Raw genomic sequence first — 22,762 nt, forward strand, 5'->3', positions numbered from 1 at the left:
CCTGCCATTGTTTATATAATAATTGCTCGGGGGTTTATGTTTATGTTTATGTTTATGTTCATGTTCTGGATCTCTGGAAAGCGTCTAGAGACAACATCTGTTGTATTAGACGCTATATAAATAAAATTGAATTGAATTGAATTGAATTATTCTGGCCTCAGGGAGCAACCAATGTCTCGTTAGCGCTTTTTTTAGCGGCAGTTATCAAAATCCCAAATAGATATTCATCTGACCGTCCTGAGCCTTTTCATGGGACTTTTTGCTTCCATGACATCCGAGAGCATTTTATTGGTCTTCTTACTTCTCTGCACAGCTCATCTGCTCATCTTGTTACAACCTAATGTTCTTCCTGGCATGGACAGTTTAAAAAAAAAAATGTTGTGATACCTTTTTGTAGACCAATCTTGTAGACGAAGACTCTGAGTTGTTCCAAACGTCCTGAATTGACCAGATATCAATCTGATGAGACCTCATGGCATCCGTGGAAACCAATTCCAATCCACACAGATCCCCTTTCCACAACCACTGTGCCTGAAGGAAGTATTGATAACATCTCAGTCCCAGACACTCCAGGATGCTTTCACATGTTCTCTGTCCAGACCGGGACTGATAAGAGCTTTTTTGGGGCACAAGCAGGACCTGCACAGATTCAAGATTGTTGTCATAATGTTAGGGTTTATAAGTGTATATTTAGACTATAAAAAGGTTGTTTTTGTTTCTTTACATATAATTGGTTACTCAAAACACACCATAGTTTGTGATCACTGAAATGTCCCAACGATTTAGGATTTCTTTTTGAATAGATTTTGTTAGAGAATCCATGACTCATTAGGAGCCCTTTAATCCCATTAATCATTCAAATGACAGTGATTAGCAGATTAATCCTAAATGAAAATATGTAATATTTGCAATGAGATATAAAATAGTGAAATTAGTTTATTTTTTCCCAAATCCAAATCTAAAACCTTAATGTTCATTAATGCAGCGACATAATGACGAGATTACATTGTCTTCAGTTATTGCGTCGTCAGTCTCCTGCCTGTCAGGGCAGGTAAAAACCTGCTATTGTCTCCAGAAAGATTTGTTTGTAAAATTGTGGATGAAATGGGTTGTATATGTGAAGACTTTGCGCCCAGAATTTGTGGAGGTAATGAATAGATAAAACTTGTTTTATTTTTCTCCTCCTTCCCCCCCACAGACACTAATACTATCATATCATTACCCTCATTATTATCTAATTCTCCACCCAACTGTGAATCATTTTTCTTCTGTATGGAGGTTTTATGTTCATAGTCTGTCTCTCCAAGATTGTATAGAGTTCTTTGTAGTTTTTGTTTTTTCTTTCTTTTTTCCTTTTCTTATTTCTTAATATGTTTACTTAAAATGAAAAAACTGGATGGCGGATAAGAATAATACTGCTTTTACTTTGTGATATGTACTGCCATACCTAAATAAAGAATAAAAAAAACTGCCATTGTTTATGTTTATGTAATAATTGCTTGAGGGTCATGTTCTAGATCTGGAAAGCGCCCAGAGGCAACTAGTGTCGTCATAGAAGCTATATAAATAGAATTGAATTGAAAATGGGATTAGTAGCCTCCACCTAATTCAGGGTTTCCTCTTGCCTCTTCCTCCCAGGGACGCCTCCAAAAATGTTTCATAGCGGGGGCCAGATGGGGCCACTTAAATTGTTGGGGTGGACACCAAAACTAAAAGCCATCACTACAGGACTTTATTATACTGTAGTAGGATACAGGCTCAGAAATACTTTTTTTTTTTTTTTTTTACATTCTTACTTGTCTGCATATATATTAATGTGTATATATATATATATATATATATATATATATATATATATATATATATATATATATATATATATATATATATATATATATATATATATATATATATATATATATATATATATATATATTTATTATAATTATTAGGCTCAGAAATACTTAAAGAAACAACCAAACCAAATGATTTGGGATGAAACGCATAACTGACGATAGAATCTATGTGACTGGCAATTGCCTCAAAATTGCCTCAAAAGTGTGCAACCACACTTTTGAGGCAAGTGTGGTTGCCAGCAAATTTGTAGGGGGGCATGGCCACCCCTGGCCCCCCTGTGGTGGCGCCCCTGCCCCTGAGTGCCAGCTCAGCTGTCCACTGGTGATTTGCCTGAGGTAACAAGCCCTCAAAATCCTCCAATATGTGCAGAGATGGGCGGTAGCAGATAAACACAGCCTTTCTCAAGTGTCTGAAGTTAAAACTCATGCGCGCTTTTCTTTTCTCACTGAGCATGTCGAGGGCGCAGGTGGAGAGACGCGCGGAGCATCCCTCTGACTCGCATCACTTTGAGGATTTTTTTCATCTTTAACCCCCGCTCTTCACTGAAACAGGACCTGATCTGCGAAGATGTTGTTCCACAGACTTCTTTTATGCTTTTTTTCAGTAACAAGCATCGCCTCCGCGCAGCCCGACAGCTCCGGATTATTTTACGCGCTCCGGTCGGAGCTGTCGGAGGACGCGATCCTGGTGGCCAACAACGGCGTGCGTGTGCCTCTGGGGCGCTCGGTCTTCATCGACCCCGTCAACGACCTGGTGATCCAGACGCAGCCGGGGGACCGGTGCAGCATCACCGTCCTGGACAACGACCCTCTCGCGCAGAGACCCGGCCATCTCTTCCCCAAAAAGTTTCCCTGCGATTTCGGTCCCAGCGACGTGGTTTATTCCCACCACGGCTCCCGGAGTCCGGCCAGGGACAGAGTGCGGCTGCAGCTCCGCTACGACGCGCACAGCGAGACCGTCATCATCCCCTTCATGATGGAGGTGGAGGTGATCTTTACGCAGCTGGAGTTACTCACCAAAAACATGCCTCTCACCGTCGACAACCTCAAAGGGACCAGTAACCCTATCGATAAGAAGATTTTAGAGTTTACTTATGACAGAGACTCTTACAAATGCGAGGTGACGTCCCTCTCCAGCAGCAGCCCGCTGCCGAGGTATGGGAAACTCATTGATGGGGGGAAACTTTCCACAATGATGGACTGTGATGAATTCACGCAAGCCGACATCCGCTACGAGCACATATTCAAGCGTAAATCTCCCAACAGGGATTATGTTCCCATGGTGGTGGAGCTGCATGATAAGGAAGGCAACCAAGTGAAACAGGAGTATTTTCATCTTATGGTTCGCATTAAAGAGGGAGAGGAGAACACTCCTCCCAAACCCAGCTTCGTGTCCATGATGATGGTGGAAGTGAGCCAGTTTGTGATGACTGCCCTGACTCCTGACATGCTCGCTGCTGAGGATGCAGAGTCAGACCCCGAAGAGCTTATTTTTAATATAACTTCCCCCTTATCCTACGAGGAGGGCTATATAGTCAGCACGGATGACAGAAACCTCCCAATCACATCCTTCTTCCAAAGAGACTTGCGTGATCTGAAAATAGCTTATGTTCCACCCTCGTTGGACTCGGATACTGAGAGGATTTTCCAGACTGAGTTTGAGGTCGTAGACACAGAGGGGGCCGTCTCGGACCCCTTTGCCTTCATGATTGTTGTGAAGCCAATGAACACTCTGGCCCCCGTTGTGACGCGCAACACGGGCCAGCTGCTGTACGAGGGGCAGTCCCGGCCTCTCATCAGCACCTACAACCTGGAGGTCAGCGACGAGGACAACCTGGAGGCCGTCACCATCACCGTGCTGGATGGGCTGCGACACGGCGACCTCGTGGTGCTCGGCTCTCACAGGAAGTTCTTCACCCCTGCCGAGCTGGCCACGGGGGCCGTGGTGTACCAGCACGATGGGAGTGACACATACAGCGACAACATTGTCTTCAAGATGACGGATGGGAAGAATGAAGTAGAATTCCTCTTCCCAATCACAATTGTCCCCACTGATGACGAGCCTCCGATTATCAACGCCAACACCGGTCTGGTTCTTTTCAAAAATCAAATGATGCCTATATCTCCTCTCGCGCTCAGCGCCGCTGATATAGACTCAGAGGACTCAACTATTAAATTCATCGTTGTTCCCCCTTTTTCCACGATCGGCACGGTGCTCCTGAGGCAGTCGGACGCCCCGGAGGACCCTTCCTCTTGGACGTTTAGTACAGAGGATGAAGTGTACGAAAAGGAGGTGACTGAGTGGATTCTGAAAGATATCATAGACGGAAAGTTGTTTTACAGACACACAGGCCCTCACAACACTGGTGCAGTTATGGATCAGTTTGTTTTCACGGTTCAGGATGACAACGACCCCCCTAATCTATCAGAAAATAACGTATTTATAATTCGGATTTTACCTGTCGATGACGTACCCCCTGAGCTCTTCCCCGGAACCAGCCTGCAGATGACTGTTGAGGAATACAAGCTCACTCACCTCAGCAAAGACGTACTGCGCTATACTGATCTAGACTCTGAGGATCGTGACCTCAAATACACAGTTATCCAGCCTCCGACAGATATAGATGAAAACAACCCAATTATGTTTGGTTCGCTGGTTCTGACGGAGAGCCCAGACATTAAAGTGACAGAGTTCACACAGGCTCAAATCAACCACCATAAGGTCTCCTACGCCCCCCCAGATGTTGAGCTGGGAATAACTGCCCATGTCGTGCAGTTTCGTTACACTGTTGAAGACACAGCTGGAAACACCGTGGAGGGGGGTTTTAGCATCTTTGTGCAGCCAGTCAACAACAAACCACCTCAGATTACAAACACTGGGTTTAGTGTGTTTGAACGTGGCATGCATATCCTAACCCTGGCTGAGCTGGATGCCACAGACCCTGACACGAAGAGTGAGCAAATCACCTTTACTTTGGGTCAGCCCCCTAAACATGGCCAGATTCAGGTTGCAGTTACTGACTTGGAGAAAAAAGGAGTTTTCAGACTGCAGGATATCTCCAGTGGAACAATATCCTATATACATAGTGGAGAGGAGACAGTAAGTGATGAATTTCAGCTGGATGTTAGTGATGGGATTCATACTGTGACTGTGACAGTTAAAGTGAATGTAAAGCCTGTCGATGATGAAACTCCAACCATCAGCCTCCCTGCAGGTACTATTGGGTCCCATATGGACGTGCTAGAAAATGGAGCCACAGAAATCACAACTAATGTGATTCAGGGACACGATGATGACACTGATGATCTCCAGCTGACATTTATTGTGGAAGATCCCCCAATTTTGGGTGAAATATTGGTGAGTGGATTGCCTGCCAAGAGGTTTACACAAGCCGACGTGATTAATGGTGTGGTTGTGTATAGGCACACCAGTGGTGAGATAGGTCTCTCCTCCCTGCAGGATGGATTTAATTTGACTCTCACAGACATGTCTGATGATTGGACGGTAGGTGGAAATAAGGTCACTGGGGTTCATGTTCGAGTCACTGTCCTTCCTGTCGATAATCAGGTCCCTGAAGTTACAGTTGGGATTCAATTCAGTGTCATTGAAGGGGGGAAATATAGCATTGGGCCCGAGCACCTGAGTGCTGATGATAATGACACTCCAACGGATGATATCCTTTGCACCATCGTTGTCCAGCCAACTGCAGGATATGTGGAAAATATATCCCCTGCCCCAGGCTCAGAAAAGTCAAGGTCAGGAACAGCTATCAGTGCTTTTACTATGCGAAACATCAGGGAGGGGAATATCTTTTATGTGCAGAGCATTCACAAAGGGGTAGAGCCAGTGGAGGACAGGTTCACATTCAGGTGCACTGATGGCATACATTTCTCAGAAAACTATTTCTTCCCAATCATTATTATCCCAGCAAATGATGAAAAACCAGAGATTTTCTTGAGGGAAATAGTGGTGATGGAGGGGATGAACATTGTTATCGACACTGTTATCGTGAATGGAGCGGATGCTGACATTCCAGCTGAAGAGCTGACATTTATAATTTCCAGACATCCCAAACATGGTGCCATTTTAAACCAACGATCCACAGGCTCAGTTTTGGTAACTAATTTCACTCTAGAAGAGATCAGAGAGGCATCAAGTATTATTTATGAGCACGATGACTCAGAGACAACTGAGGACAGCTTCGATGTCATTCTGACGGACGGGACGTACTCAGTGCAGAAAACAGCAATTGTTCTCATCATCCCTGTTGATGACGAGACCCCAAGATTAACTATCAACGATGGTCTGGAAGTGGAAATTGGAGAGACCAAAGAGATCAACAATAAAGTTCTGAAAGCAACAGATTTAGATTCGGATGACAGTACGCTCACATACATTATACGGTTCGGGCCTGGTCAAGGCGTCCTACACAGACAGACCCCGTCTGGGTCTCTGGAGAACATCACCCTTGGCATGAATTTCACACAAGCTGAAGTTGATGCAGGGCTTGTGCTTTACTCTCACAGTGGACAGGAGGGGATCCGAGATCTGGTCAAATTTGATGTGACGGATGGGATTAACCCTCTCATTGACCGGTACTTCTATATAACTGTGGGCGGGATTGACAGGGTCTTCCCAGATGTGGTCAGTAAAGGTGTGTCTCTGAGAGAGGGTGGCAGAGTGACTTTAAGCACAGATCTCCTCAGCACCACTGATCTCAACAGCCCTGATGAGAACTTGGTCTTCACCGTCACACGGGCCCCCGTCAGGGGCCATTTGGAGTGCACCGATACTCCGGGGTTGCCAATTGTATCTTTTACTCAACTTGAACTGGCTGGCAGTAAGATTTTCTACATCCATACCTCAGATGACGAGGTGAAAATGGACAGTTTTGAGTTCGAAGTCACAGATGGCTACAACCCCATTTTCAGGACATTTAGAATCTCTATTGTAGATGTTGATAATAAGAAACCTGTTGTGACTATAAAAAGCCTGACAGTCACAGAAGGACAGCTGAAGCTGATAACACCATTTGAGCTCACTGCTGAAGACCAGGACACACCTGAGAACATGATCACATTCACCGTCACCCAGTTGCCTGTACACGGCAAACTGCTGTTCAACCAGTCCGTACCGGCCAGGAGCTTCACGAAACAAGACCTCAATGAAAACCTCATCAGCTACAAACACGATGGAACTGAATCAACCGAGGACTCCTTCTCCTTTACTGTCACGGACGGCAAACACAGCGACTTTTATGTTTTCCCCGACACAGTTTACGAGACGAGGCGCCCTCAGATGATGAAGATCACCATTGTGGCCGTAGACAACGGTGTGCCCCAGATCGTGGTTAATAAAGGGGCAAAGACTTTGAAGATTTTGCCCACAGGTCAGCTGGGGTTCCTCATCACCCCCAGAGTGCTGAGGGCGGAGGACCGAGACAGCAGACCGGGCTCCCTGGTGTTTCGCCTCAGCGCTCAGCCACAACACGGTTACATTGTTAACCTGGGACGTGGAAACAACTCCATTGACTCATTTAGTCAAGGTAAGCTCTGAACAAAACCCTCCGACAATACTGACTGTCTCAGAAAATTAGAATATTGTGATAAAGTCCTTTATTTTCTGTAATGAAAAAATGTCATACATTCTGGATTCATTACAAATCAACTGAAATATTGCAAGCCTTTTATTATTTTAATATTGCTGATCATGGTTTACAGTTTAAAAAAACTCAAATATCCTATCTCAAAAAATTTGAATATTCTGGGAATCTTAATCTTAAACTGTAAACCATAATCAGCAATATTAAAATAATTAAAGGCTTGCAATATTTCAGTTGATTTGTAATGAATCCAGAATGTATCACATTTTTGTTTTTTAATTGCATTACAGAAAATAAAGAACTTCATCACAATATTCTAATTTTCTGAGACAGTCCTGTACACGACTTCCATGTACATTCAAGTTTCTGTATTCAACTCTTTTTTCTTTTTGTTTTTAACACAACACAACAAATTTACAGTAATTACTCTTAAATTTACGAAAGAAGTTCATCAATGCCACCCACTACAAATCAAAAGTCAAAGTGGGATGAACCACTAAGACACTAAGACAAGAGCATTTTAACTGAAACTGAATGATAATAGGCATCGACTAGGAGAAAATGACAAAGTCGGAAAAGAGAACAAAATGAAGATGTTTGAAATGCTGGTGAGGTTTTGGGGAAACAGCTCACAGGTCTATTTGTTGAAATCAATATTTGTTGTGGTTTCACAATCAATTGAAAGAGATGTTGCTGGTACCTCTGAGTATAAAAAAGAAAGAGATGTTTTTCAGCAACCTGATACATCTGGCTGAGAAAATGACATACGCTTTATGATATGTGAATAATCTTACTAATGATGCTATTACTAATAAGTGACTTATTCATTTGAGTTTATAAATTGATATTAGTGCCAACCCTGTGAAAGGTCTCACCATCTTAAAAAGCAGTATTGCTTTGCTTCTCTGGGAACTGAAAGTAGTTTTAATTATGTTTTTGTCATCAAATAATTACATTCCCCTGATATGTGATCGAATGCTTCAGAAAACAGAAAGTAAAAAGTTCAATTTCCCTGTAAATCAGCAAGTCTTTATTAATATTTCACACACCACCTCCCAAACCTTTTAATTTATGGATTTATAATTATTCATCTGTGTGACAAGCGCTGGGTTGGGAATTTCAATAGTTAATTTGCGGGCCTGATTTAGACGTGTCTTGCGCATCAAATCATAATTAGCAGACCAAAGATTCAGGCTGATGTTTTGTGGACGTTGTAGATGAATAATTAATTATTTCTGCATCTCTGGGGAAATGTTCACATCTGAAGTTCTCTGCGGAGGTCTGTTAAATGAAGCGGGGTGGTGGTAGAGGATCGTGTGAAAAGGTCAGCGCAGAGCTTGAAGTGACGGGGTGGTATTTAAGATGCAGCACATTCCGATAGTTTTACCATCTCAGGTCAGTTTGAGACGATAATTTTGTGCGTTTTAAATATTAATAGAGAAAAAACTCAGATCTTGTAACAAGTATTCTGCTGTTTCTTGCTGACATGCAGAGTGAGCGGTGCCACCTTGTCTATGAATGGGATCTCTTTTCTGCACGTGCATGCGTGTTTCCACAATACTGTCAAGTAGGGACTAAAAAATGTATCACGATAATTTCTGGCATTTATCCTGATAACGATTAAAATGACGATAAAAAGAATAACAATTCAACTCCATCTTTTTAACTATAAATCTATCACCACATTCAGTCTTTGGAGCCCCCAAATCACTGCTCTAAAAGAATACTAAATGCTACTAAACTACACCAATTAAATTGAATTAATAAAAAACTATTAAATTAATACACCTGTACTGGAAAACTGTAATGACTCAAATGAAACAAGTTTGAAATGTAAGAATAGATTCAACATTTATTCAAACTGTATGGCTTAAACAGTGGGATAACAGTGCAAACAGCAAAAGTCCCATTGTCCTTCAAGTTTTATTAGCTTATAAAATCACAAAGTAGAAAAAAATACAACCTGATAAATAAAGAAACAGGACAAATACATAAAAGTTCACTGAAAATAAAATCTTATCAGTGATGACCTCTTCTAATATAAATAAAATGTGCAAATTAACCTGTGTTTGGAACATGCCACAAATTAGATAGGCTACTATTGCAATTTTTTTTCGTAATAGTCAAACGTTATATCAAAATGTAATAACCATTTCCTCCTGTTTTTGCAGACTCTTCACATAATAGATGATGTTTGCTCCTCGTCTCTCTTTTTAAATCCAAACCAGTTCCAAATAACAGAGCTGGAGTCTCGTTTAACAACGAGCTCCTCGCTCTCAGATCCGCCTTCCGCCATGTTTGTTACACAAAAACGTCATCAACGGGAATTTATCCTTTTTACCGCGAGATGACAAATTCTTACCGTGGGGAGTTTTTTTGACTGTATATCATGAACGGTAAAATATCGCCCATTTCTACTGTCAAGGAAACTGAGAGAACAATTCAGCTGATTGTGTCTTAAAGCGATGCAATCTTCATTCTGAGGCAATTAAGCCCACAAGTCAAGTCATTTCACCTGCTTGCGCCAGAGTTTGGTGTAAACTCAGACATGGACTGAGAAGACAGGGTTTAGAAGGAGCTCTTCAGCCTGCAGGAGGCAGACACTTCTGACAACCACTATACGGCTACCGTCTTTGAAACAAAAAAGGAAAGAGAGGCAGAGCACTGAAGAGAGGGAAGAGAGTGCAGGCAAAGTGGAAGAGGGTTGGAGAGGAGTGAAGGGCTGAAGTTGACATGAGAGAAATAAAAAATGAGGGAAGGAGTGTGAGAGATTGAGTCAGAGAGAGAGCAAACAGGCTCGTCAGGAGAATCAGCCAGGTGAAAGAGACAATCCTTTGCTCTTTATTTACTCATCCTATTTCCAGGGCACATCCCAGGAGGCGCTCTCTTTAAATATTGAATGAACATTGCAGCGTCTGATCACAGTGTTGACTTCATATTTGTAAGGCCCTGGAGTTCAAGTCTGTGCCACAGAAGCGTTTTCAAGAACACTAACCGGAGAGCTGAACTCAAACCTACGCAGAAATGACTCCACGATGAATGTAAAACAATTATCGATTCTTTATTTGCAACTTGGTGTTTGAAGGGAAAGCAAGAAACGGCAGTGACAGGAGGCGACCTGCGGAAAGAGGCTGGTGTCCCAGCTACTGTAGGAGTCAGGGGTTTATCATTTTATGAAGCTCCTTCGTCTGACATCTATTATTGAGAGAGGTGGTTTGCAGGGGCACAGCCCTTTCACATTGTTGATGATTTTTCTCCACTGTAATAGATGCTTGTGGGGAAAGCTGAAAAAAAAAATGCAACCCTATAATTCCGAGAAGTAAGAGAAACAGCTGTGGTGCCCCACTGCATTCCTGTTTTTAACATTCTTACCTCGCTTGTCATTAAAAGATCCACCGTCACCTGGTTTTTTCAGGGCTGCTGACACAAACAGTTGGCAGGTTCTGGATTTTAAAACTAATTTCCTTTAGAGCTGGCTCGTATTTCAGATTACACATGCATGACTTTCAGAATGCTTCCTCTGGTGGAAAATTGTTCTTGCTGAGTGCTGATAAGGAATGGAGTCAGTGTGATACTAGAGACCTGCTGTTACTGTAGCCGATACGTCGCTGAGGCGGGACAGCTCCCATCTTTGAAAAACTATTTGACGGAGTGTGTTTGAACAGCCATAACGCTGTTATACGGCTTCAAAGTGTGTTTGAGGCTATTTCTGTGGTCGGCATGGAACATCTCGTGAATGTTTTTCTAATTGTGAAATGCAAATTGTTTTCCACATATAATTTTTAAAGCTTGACAGGGATAAATATCTTCAAAATATAATTTATAGTTCAGCCAGCATGTTTTAAATTTTCATCATGCATCGCTTCACATTACCTCAACCACATGGCCATTTATTTGAGATTGCTCTGTAAACCGGCCATCCTTTGCACTCTTTAATGAATTATGTCAAAAAGAAAATGTGTACATTTTCCTTTGTTGAATTGCAGCCTACAGTTGGTTTCTTGGTCTGATATTTCCATTTGTTTCACTTCCACGTGACCTTACTATAACAAACAAATAAACTCAATTTTTCTTTTCTTCTACAGCCGATATCGACGACCTGAACGTCTGTTATGTATTGCGGAATGAAGAAAATGCCAGCTCAGATGTCTTCCATTTCTCTGTTGCGGATAACGGTAAGATTTGTCTCTCCTGACATTTACATTTCTTCGTCTCTCCGAGTCCGTTTATTACTTTTTCTCTTTGCTTAGAGTTTCTGGAGTGGGTGTTAAGGCTCAGAGAATTATTCATTCAATATCTTATGACTGTGATGGACTAGCGAGTCAGCTGTCATGCGGGTAGTTCCAGCTCATAGGGAGATTAATTTTGGAAATTGTTCCCTGCAGGTTTTATAAACAGATCACTGAACTGTATTTAGTTTTTTTCTCTCTGATTTCATGTTATTCTGGAGAATCAGATCAAATAAAGCACCACTCGGGGAACAGGTAGTGAATGTGAGCTGTGAAGGATCTGCAGGTCTTCTCTCTGTGCCTGTTTGCTGCAGACGTTGTTACGTTGCATTAGCTCACCAGTGAACTGATGAGACGCTCTTGCTAATGAAAAGTAAAAAGCTGTTTTTGAGCTGCCAAGATTAACCCACATCATTTTTAAAGTTCAGCGAATTCATGAAACTGCCTCGTTTTTAAATTTAACTTCAGGACATGTCAAGTACACTTAACAGTATATTCTGTCTTAATGCAAAGTAAATGTTAGTTAAAAAGCTTATTTAGCAGCACAGTAAAGCTGGTGTGATTTGGTTTACATGTGTTTTACATGTGTGCATGTCATGTGCATCCTTTAACAGATGCATTTTGGTTTACCTTCTTTCATGATTTCTGTAGCTTTTTTTTTCTAACAATTCGATGATCCTCACTTTATGCCCATTAATGAGATACAAAATAGAAGTCGATTAAAGTTTCTCAACTCCAACAGATTCTTATCATTCATTTGCGGACGTGCATCTACTTCATTGTGTGGAAATGAATAAAAAGAGCAGATATTGAGTCACACTAAAGTCCATTTTGATGATATACTGTAGTCTCTTTAAATATACAATTTGAAAACGTGATAACGTTGTGTGAAAAGACTGCTCACCCTACGGAACAATCGACGCAATTAGCAGGACAGTGCTACGCATTAAATTAAAGGACTGCAAGAGTATGCACAATGGGAAATATACTTAAAAAAACAGTATTTAGTTCTTGTGCAACTTTCCATGGTTTGTTTGCACATCATGAGCTGGAGGGAATGAGTCTTTCTCGGATGCTGATTATTTCCTGTAGTTCAAAGTGTCGTTCGCATTAAACACCCAACATCCAGGATTCAGATGTTTTTACACAGTTTGTCTAAAAGCGTGAAGTAAGGCTTTGTGAATTTTCCTGGTGCAGACACACTTTTCAGATTTGCGTTTCATAAAGCAAAGAATCCTGGTCCCTTCATCCACTTGAAAGGAGAAACGTTGGGTAATTGATTTTCCATGCTCCTGTTCAGTGCGTAGATTCTCTCAGCTTTTGGCTATATTCCGGTTAAACTAAAAGAGGCCCGAGGCTTTAAAGAAGAAACTGCTTGAAGTGCATGACTTTATTTATCAGTTCATATTGAGTTTATGCCACTGACTTTCTCTGCTTAAACTCTCCAAAGAGTTGAAGTTGAAGCACATTGATTCCTGATATAAAATTTGAAAAGGAAGGACAAAAATATTTAAAATCATACTGCTGACATCCTGCAGTTGTCATTAATAACAGCAGCAGAAAAATCCAACTCTACAACTCTGCTTTAGAGAGGAACTCAGTGTTATGTATTATATGGAGCCAAATCAAGGCCAAAAGTTTTGCTAATTTGAAAATAAAATTTGAACCTGAAAATTCTTTTTTACAGTTTCAATTTAATTTTTTTCAGTATCAGATCTTTTTTTCAGTTTCAAATCTTTTTATTTCAGTTTCAAATCTTTTTTTCAGGTTCAAATCTTTTTTTTTCAGTTTCACATCTTTTTTTTTCAGTTTCACTTCTTTTTTTTTCAGGTTCAAATTTTTTTTTCAGGTTCAGACTTTTGGCCCCGATCTGGCGTGGGTGGCGTGGCATCAACTGAGAGGGGCGTGGCATCATGAGTGACAGCAGAACAGAGAAGGCGGGGGACGTTACTCAGTCCTGTTGCCTTCAGGAATCGTAGGTTGCAGAAGTTATCAGTAGAAGTATGATTCAACACTGTATATACACTATATTCACGTGATTGGCAGTGGAAAAAACTGATATTAGTGACACATTTCTGTTTAAAAAGCTGTTTTAGACCGTACTTGGTAGTATGTGGAAGTGGGAAATGTCAAACTTTAAAGTGTGGCTGTTGAACTGTACAGTCTGGCATAGTTTATTGCTTTTATACTGCGATTGGTGCCAAGTACGGTCTAAAACAGCTTTTTAAACAGAAATGTGTCACTAATATCAGTATTTTCCACTGCCAATCACGTGAATATAGTGTATATACAGTGTTGAATCATACTTCTACTGATAACTTCTACAACCTACGTTTCCTGAAGGCAACAGGACTGAGGAACGTCTCCCGCCTTCTCTGTTCTGCTGTCACTCATGATGCCACGCCCCTCACAGTTGATGCCACGCCCCCCACGCCAGATCCGGGCCAAAAGTCTGAACCTGAAAAAAAAATTTGAACCTGAAAAAAAAAGAAGTGAAACTGAAAAAAAAAGACGTGAAACTGAAAAAAAAAAGATTTGAACCTGAAAAAAAGATTTGAAACTGAAATAAAAAGATTTGAAACTGAAAAAAAGATCTGATACTGAAAAAAATTAAATTGAAACTGTAAAAAAGAATTTTCAGGTTCAAATTTTATTTTCAAATTAGCAAAACTTTTGGCCTTGATTTGGCTCCATAGTATTACAAATGAAAGTACTTGTAAGTGCATTTTTGTATGACAAAGTTAAAAGACTTTAACTCTTAAGTATGATGCTGCATGCTTAGATAATTCTACATGTACAAGCACAGCATTAGCACAGAGGGGTTGCTGCGGGCTACGGGGAGGGGTCAGGCCTCCAGCACAACGAGCTGTTTGATATTTAAGAGCCCCGGAAGCATCGTTGCTAATGAGAGCCCTGGGCGTACGAGCTGGGCAGAGCTCGGAGGGAAACACTGCTAATTATGTGGCTGCATTACAGGCTCATTGACATAGGAAGAGTGTCAGGAAGAACCTTCTCAAACAGGTGAAGACTCGCTGGGATGTGTGAAGTTCACTCAAATGGGCTGGAAAACAGTCAGTACTATTGGCAACAATCTAGCTAAGGTTTAAACTGGACATAAAGAGTCATGGGTGGTGTCATAGGACTTCCTTTTGAGTCCTTGACCTTTATTGATGAAAATTGCATGCGCGAGGGCCCGTTCATCGCTGCTTGCAGCTTTAATTTAATTTAATTACTCTATTATTGTATTGACGCTTTATGTTCTCTTTACTAAAAAAATATTTGCAAAATATGAGTTGCTACAATGAGAAAAGATACTTTTCAAGCGTTGACCATAAAAGTTGATCGTTTTTGGATTAACCATTGAGTCACTAACCCCTCGTTCACACTGAAAGAGTCACGGGAGTCCCGACGCCAGCATCTCGCCGGTTGGTGCGTTCACACTGAAAGCATCAGTGCCTGCAGCGGGGCGGGGGTGGGCGGGGTTTCAAGCTGCGCTGCAGAACTGAAGGGAACAGTGGGAACAGCCTACACATCTTCAGTTTCCTATTTCACCATAGATCACACTTTGGAACGCCTTCTTTATATCTTAGCGTTATTTCCGCGTAGATAAGAGTGAGTTTGATGCTCCTTAACAAGTTTGGTCCTGGATCAACATCAACCCTCAGCGAGCCCTTGCTCCCGGTGAACCATAAATCCACCTAGGCTGATTGATGGTTCCGCGTCACACCAACGCAGAACCTACGGCGTAGGGTACGCGGCGACGCACACCGTCCGCACCGCACCATAATTCAGGCGAAGCTGCTGTCTGTGCGGTGAACACAGACACACCGGGTTGGAGCGGATTTAGTCATGATGTTTAACCTGTGTTTTGTGATTAATAAGCACGGGTTTTAATTATTTTTCGTTGGATCAATGTAGCAAATAAAATCGTTGGGACCATCCAGTTCCTCACCCATCAGTTATTGTTTCACATGAGCAGTTCAGGTAAAAACGGCAGTCAAACCAGCAAAATGTCATTTTGCTGGATGAAATATATTAATTCCTGATAAAATAAGTTTGTTAGTGCACAGCCCTGTGTGCATGTGAATCAGTGTACGTTTGTGTCTACATGAAAGTACAATATGCATTGAGAGTTCTCGCTTCGGGAATCCCGGTCTGTGATTGGACGATGCCTCGGCGTCGCCGCTGCTCATTTGCATAAAGTTCCGATTTTTCAACTTTCAAATTGACGCGCCGCGCCCGCCGCCCGACGCTCCTGCCGGTCCCGCTTCCCCCGCCGCCTCTCGACGCCCGTTTTTCATAGACAATGAATGGCAGCCAGACGCCTATGACGCTTTCAGTGTGAACGCAGGGTAATACACAACTTTTGGATGCTTAATGTTAATATGCCCTTGACTTTGAGTTTGGTGGTTTGATTTCACAACTATGGGATATTTGGAATTTTATAATGCTTAAAAGAGATAGCTTGGAGAGATTAAATCAACCATTTTAGATATGTGATGTTTTATACAAACAAATCACACTACAGTAATCCCTCGCTACAACGTGGTTCACCTTTCACGTCTCGCTGCTTCACGGATTTGCATTGTGCATCGTGTTCTGCATTCTGATTGGCTAAACAGTCTCCCTGCTTCTTTACTTCCTGTGTGTCAATAACGTTATGGTTTAATATGTACTGCACATGTACATGTACGTAAAACAGCTTGCCAAATTTACGTTTGCAAATTTTCTCCAAAGCCCATAATATGGACAAAACGTTCTGCACCGATTCTCCCGTTCAGATCCAATAAATCGGGTCACGGTTGGGCGGGGCTGATCTCCGCAATCTGAAGCCGTGTATAATAATTGTAAAAAAAAAAATAAAGGTTACTACTTCACAGATTTCACCTATCACGGGTTCTTTTTGGAACAGAACCCCTGCGAAAAGCGAGGGATTACTGTACTTCAAATCCATGCACCTGCATCGGCCGGCATGGGAACGAGCTCATAATGTTAAAAAACTTTGTCCCACAACACTGTGGATGACTAGACATAACGGTTATTGGTGGGAATGTTTGTTTCTTGTCTCTGCTCTTCTCAGTGTGAATAAAGTTGATGGTTACAATAAAATCCTTTGATCCCAGCAGCCCAGCTCTATCAGTGCTTTACTAGGCCTCATACATCCACTTACTCCACAGTGCCCCTCGTTACTTTTACACTTTCAGCTTTTACACGTTTCACTGCACAAACTACTCATCACATGTATTTTTCAGTGTGTAACCATCCATCTTAATATTAACAGAACCTTCTACTCCTTGTGCACAGTTTGTGATGGTCTGGGTATGTGTTGTTTATGTGTGGTGTTTAGTTTGCTCTCCTGTAAAATAATTAATTGCAACTACTTAATGAACGTACGTGAAAAGTAGTCATAGTGGTTCTAATGAACAAACAATCAAGGAAACAGGAAAAAACTCTGAAAACAAAAAAATGCAACTATCCCTTGCTAATAGTTGCTCTGAGGACACAAAACAGAGATGTGTTCTTGTTATTATTTCTGTCCCATTCGCCCTGCAAACACGTCTACGGGTTTGCAGCATTCTGGGATTATCACTGAAGCGTATTACGTACTCTGCTACTAGGGATCACAGAATCCGCAAATGAAAGGCATGTTTTGCAAGTAAAGATATGTTTTATTTTTGACCCAATGGTTCTTTTGTTCAGGTTGAAAAAAAAAATGATGCACGTGATTATTTACAATAGTGATCGGAAGCAGTTTACAAATTAAATCCAAAGAACTAAAGTTTATATAAAGAAAATGACTCCAACGTAAACCAAAGAAACAAGCATAAGAACTGGACCCTAACCTTAAAATAATAAATCCACTAACTAAACCTAACCTTTAACAAAAACAAAAGTACAACAAAATTACCTATACTAAACTGACTATTCTAAATCAATCCTCCAAAAAAAATTAGGCTTTTACATAGTCAGGCGTTGGAGCCATCTAGTATTGATCCTACTGCTTCCATTCACAAGTGCTTCAACAAACAAGATTTAGCAGGAACCAAACTTAAGGGCAGAAAGGCTGAGGGAAACCAAACATTTAGCCCCAAAGCTCACACAACCTCCAGGATGGACAGCACGTCTTCACACATGGGTTTGAGTGAGACGACTGCCAACGAGCACTGCTCCAGCAGCAGCTTTGTAGGGGGAGAGGTTCCCTCTGGTTGGCTTCTGGTAGAGGTGGGCGTCGCTCTTCATCAGCACACCTGCAGCAGCTCCAACTCCTCCCACACCAGAGGACCTGAGCTCACAGGTGATTTAGTGATGGCCAATTAAACCTCTGCACCCCAGTAGCAGACACTCATAAATGAATAAAAATAGTAAACAAAAATAGTACATTTACAGGGACGTAACACCCCCACCCTCAAAATCAAACATATGCCCTCAAAAATATGTTTGATATGATTTAACACCAAGCCCGAGATAGGGCATCAGCCAGAACATTATCTGCTCCCCTCTTGTGTCGGATTTCCAAATTATAATCCTGAATGAGGACAGCCCACCGCATGAGCCGTTGGTTATGGTTACGCATGCGCTGCAAAAATACTAGAGGGTTGTGGTCGGTGTAACAGACAACTGGCAGCGGACTTGACCCAACATACACCTCGAAGTATTGCAGCGCAAGTAACATAGCCAGCGCCTCCTTCTCAATGGTCGAATAATTCACCTGATGTTTGTTGAATTTTCGTGAGAAGTAACAGACAGGATGACTGACCCCACTCACAGACTCTTGCAGCAGCACAGCTCCAGCTCCCACCCCACTGGCATCCACCTCTAGAGAAAAGGGACGGGAGAAGTCAGGAGCAGCCAACACGGGCGCACTGCACAGGAGAGATTTAATGGACTCAAATGCATGTTGACACTGAGGAGACCAGATAAATGCTCTTTTCGGACTTAACAGACTGGTCAAGGGGTGGGCAACGGTGGCGAAGTTGGCACAGAAAGACCTATAGTAGCCCGCTGCGCCTAAAAACTGGCGTAAGCCACGCCGAGTGGTAGGAGCGGGGTAGGCGGAAATAGCAGCAACCTTAGCCTCAACAGGCCGAACTTGTCCTTGCCCCACTTCTTTGCCTAGGTAAGTGACTGTAGCCTTACCAAACTCACATTTAGCCAAATTCAGAGTCAAAGAGGCTTTCGCTAAACGCTCGAACACAATTCTGAGGAGTTTAATGTGCTCCGCCCAGTCCCCAGAATACACAATTAGATCGTCTAAATAAGCATTGCAGTTGGGCACCCCCTCCAACACAATGTTAACGAGCCTCTGAAAAGTGGCCGGTGCGTTGCACATACCAAAGGCCATGACGTCATACTGCATGAAATGATCAGGAGTAACAAAAGCAGATATTTCAGAAGCACGGCGCGTTAATGGCACCTGCCAGTAACCCTTAAGCAAGTCTAACTTAGTCACAAATGCAGCAGAACCCAAGTTATCCACACAGTCTTCCATTCTAGGGAGAGGATAAGAATCTTGCACAGTGACTGCGTTAACCTTCCTGTAATCAGTACAAAACCTAGGGCTGCCGTCTGATTTAGCCTGTAATAGACAGGGAGAGCTCCACGGACTCGAACTCGACCGCGCTAAACCATTAGAGATCAAATACTCCACCTCTTTTTTCATGAGCGCTCGTTTGGTGGGATTGACGCGATACGCGTGCTGTTTAATAGGCCTGGCGCGCCCCACGTCAATATCATGCTCTAGCACAGTAGTGCGAGTAGGAACATCCCCAAATATTACAGGAAAATCGGCAACTAGCTGGACAACATCACTCCGGTGTTCGGGAAGTAAGTGACTTAAGTGATCTGGCAATTTGGCAATCATTTCTGAGTTGCATAACCGAGGATGTTGTGTGGGAAACGCACGCAACCTTAACCCATCATCCTCTGGCACCTGCGAATCAGATTCACCCCGAACATTAGAACCAATAGAGGTGGTTACAGGCTCTGCCGCTAATAACCCTACCTCTCTAACATGGAATGGTTTCAACATGTTCACGTGACAGACACGGCTCTTACGCCTTCTGTCGGGAGTGCCAATCACATAATTAGTGTCGCTAATCTTCTCCAGGATCACATGTGGCCCAGAGAAACGGGATGACAAAGCGGAGCCAGGGATAGGCAGCAGCACTAACACCTGGTCTCCTGGAGAGAAAGAGCGCGCAACAGTGGCCTTATCATAGTGCTCTTTCATCTCTTTTTGAGAATCAACCAAAAACTCTCTGGCTAGGGCGCATGCTTTACTAAGACGCCCGCGGAACTTACTCACAAAGTCAGACACATTCATCTGGGGAGAGACGTTCGCGTCCATAAATCTGTCCTTGAGGACCTTGAGAGGACCGCGAACCGTGTGGCCAAAAATGAGCTCGTTCGGGCTGAAACCCAACGACTCCTGCACTGCGTCTCGAGCAGCAAAAAGAACAAATGGGATCCCCTCATCCCAAGAACGTGAAACGTTGAGACAGTATTTACGGAGCATAGACTTCAACGTCTGATGCCACCTCTCCAGCGCACCCTGGGACTCGGGGTGATAAGCGCTGGACACAACGTGCTCAATGGACAGAACTTGCATAACTTGTCTGAACACTTTGGAAAGGAAGTTACTCCCTTGGTCACTCTGGACTATTTTAGCAAATCCCCAAGTAGCAAAAAACTTAGTCAGAGCTTTGATCACAGAAGTGGCGGTGATTTTACGCAGAGGAACTGCTTCGGGGAATCTAGTGGCCGCGCACATAATAGTCAACAGATATTGATTACCTGATTTGGTGCGCGGCAGTGGACCCACACAGTCTATGATAACCCGCTCAAATGGTTCCCCTATGGCAGGAATCGGATGGAGCGGCGCAGCAGGAATCGTCTGGTTCGGCTTGCCAGTCAGCTGGCACGTCGGGCAGGTGCGACAATACTGGGAAACATCTCTCTTTAACCCAGGCCAAAAGAAGTGTTTAAGAATACGTGCATACGTTTTTGTCACACCCAAATGCCCTGCCCAATTGTGATCGTGAGCTAATGACAGAACCTGCCGCCGGTATGCAGTTGGGACCACAATTTGGACCACTGCGCTCCAGTCAGATTCCTCAGAGCCAAAAGGACACCATTTGCGCATAAGCAGTTCCCCTTCACAGAAATAACCCATTTGTTTTGTCTTGAGCGCATCAGCGCTCACCACCGCAGCAAAACATTTTTCCAGTGTAGGATCACTTTTCTGTGCCTTAATGAGGCTTTCCTTTGTAACCGGCAGATTTAAATTCTCTTTTGGGATGCCGATTACCTCCCCCCCCTTAATGTTAACACCCGATCGCTGTGCCGACACTTTAGGAGCAGAAGGCAGGTCGTTCCCCGCAAGGGCCTGCATCACAATGGAATTAGAAAAATCATCCTCACTTACTCTGCGTGCTTGTGCACGAGTGATCGCACACACCGCAAAAACGTCAGGATATTTCTCTCCCAACTCGTCCTGCTGAACATCATCACAACCAGGATTATCAAGTACTTCCAGCACAGGATAGACTTTGTCACCAGCAATGTCATTGCCCATGACAAAAGAAATGCCATCAAAAGGTAATGCATCGCGCACTGCAACTTTAAACTGCCCCGTAACCAGAGCAGACTTCACATGGATAGTGTGCAGCGGTGCCACGATGACACCCATTTCCACCCCCCGTATAATGGCACTCGACCCGCAGGCCGTCTTTACACCCAAAGGTAAGACCCCTGACAGTATGACACTCTGCTGAGCACCAGTGTCTCTCAAAATCAGAATAGGAATAGACTTCTCACTGTTAGACACAGAAACAAAACCATCAAAAATGAACGGTTCATAACTTGGATCAGGCCCGGGGCGGACACACACAGAGGAATCAGAACGGTTTTCCTCTGTCTTAATAAGACCCAAACTTTTAGAACCATTTTGCATGTTTCTCCACTCTCTTTTCCTGCACTCTGCAATTAAATGCCCCGGCTTCTTGCAGTAATGACAAACCCGCTCCTCTTTTTTCTTTTCTCCGCCGTGCTCAGAAGGAGCCTGGCCTGCCTGCTGTGCGCTATTACGCACGTACCCCGATTTACTCTGCGAGCTTGAACTCGCTGACTTCACATTGAAAACGCTTTTGTGGGTCAGAACAAACTCGTCGGCAAAAACCGCGGCCTCGGCCACAGTGGTCACTCTCTGTTCATTCAGATGCATAGCTATGCGCTCAGGAACACATCTCTTAAATTCCTCTAATAACATGAGCTCACGGAGCGCTTTGAAATCAGTTACATTGCTGGCCACACACCACCTGTCAAAAAGGCTCTCTTTCTCTCTAGAGAACTGCACAAAAGTTTGACTCGAGCCCTTGACATGCTGTCTGAACTTCTGTTTATAATGTTCAGGAACCATCTCAAATGCTCTCAATACAGTGGCTTTAACCACATCATATTGCATACTTTCCTGAACAGAGAGTGTGGCGATAGCCTCCTGCGCCTTGCCGTGCAATTTACACTGTAACAAAATGGACCAATCGTCCTTGGGCCAGCGTAAGGCAATAGCCACACGCTCAAATGCCCCAAAATACGAGTCAATTTCAGACTCACGGAAAGTAGGAACAAGGCCAATATTTTTGGAAACATCGAAAGGGGAAGCTGTACCCAGATGTGGACCCGGGGTAGCACTGGTAACGGGACCGGCATAGAGCGATGAGGATGATGATGATGAAGTTTGTGTGACTGCAGCCGCAGTCACAGTGGTTGCGGGCGGGGAGAGAGAGACACCAGACAAGTTAGCGGACATAGCAGCCCGCTGATTCTCACTGTCCAGCTCCAGCTGGCGGATGCGGATTTTTGTCTCCGATTCTATTTGGAGCCTCCTTAGCTCAACCTGAAAGGACCGCTCCCGGTCTCTCTCTTTCTCCTCTCGATCTCTCTCCCGCTCTCGCTGTTCGGTCTGAAGGCGCGCTATGCGCACCCTCGCCTTAGCTCTTGCAGAGCTACTTCTGGAACTCCCAGAGTCGGCCGAGTCCGAGCTTGATTCTAGGCCCGGTGACGCCAGGCCGGGAGT

General features: G+C 43.3%; 1 protein-coding gene across 1 annotated transcript in view; it reads left to right on the forward strand.

Annotated features, from left to right (window-relative positions):
* The first annotated feature begins 2,421 nt into the window (after positions 1–2,421).
* The window catches only part of LOC133459560 (FRAS1-related extracellular matrix protein 2-like), a 146,448-nt gene continuing 126,107 nt past the window's right edge, over positions 2,422–22,762 (forward strand). Inside the window, exons 1-2 of the mRNA XM_061739627.1 lie at positions 2,422–7,402; positions 11,545–11,634. Coding sequence (XP_061595611.1) covers positions 2,425–7,402; positions 11,545–11,634 — 5,068 coding nt within the window. The 5' untranslated portion in view covers positions 2,422–2,424. The remainder of the gene's footprint in view (positions 7,403–11,544; positions 11,635–22,762) is intronic.

The sequence above is a fragment of the Cololabis saira genome, chromosome 14, assembly GCF_033807715.1.
Source record: "Cololabis saira isolate AMF1-May2022 chromosome 14, fColSai1.1, whole genome shotgun sequence".
NCBI lineage: Eukaryota > Metazoa > Chordata > Actinopteri > Beloniformes > Belonidae > Cololabis > Cololabis saira.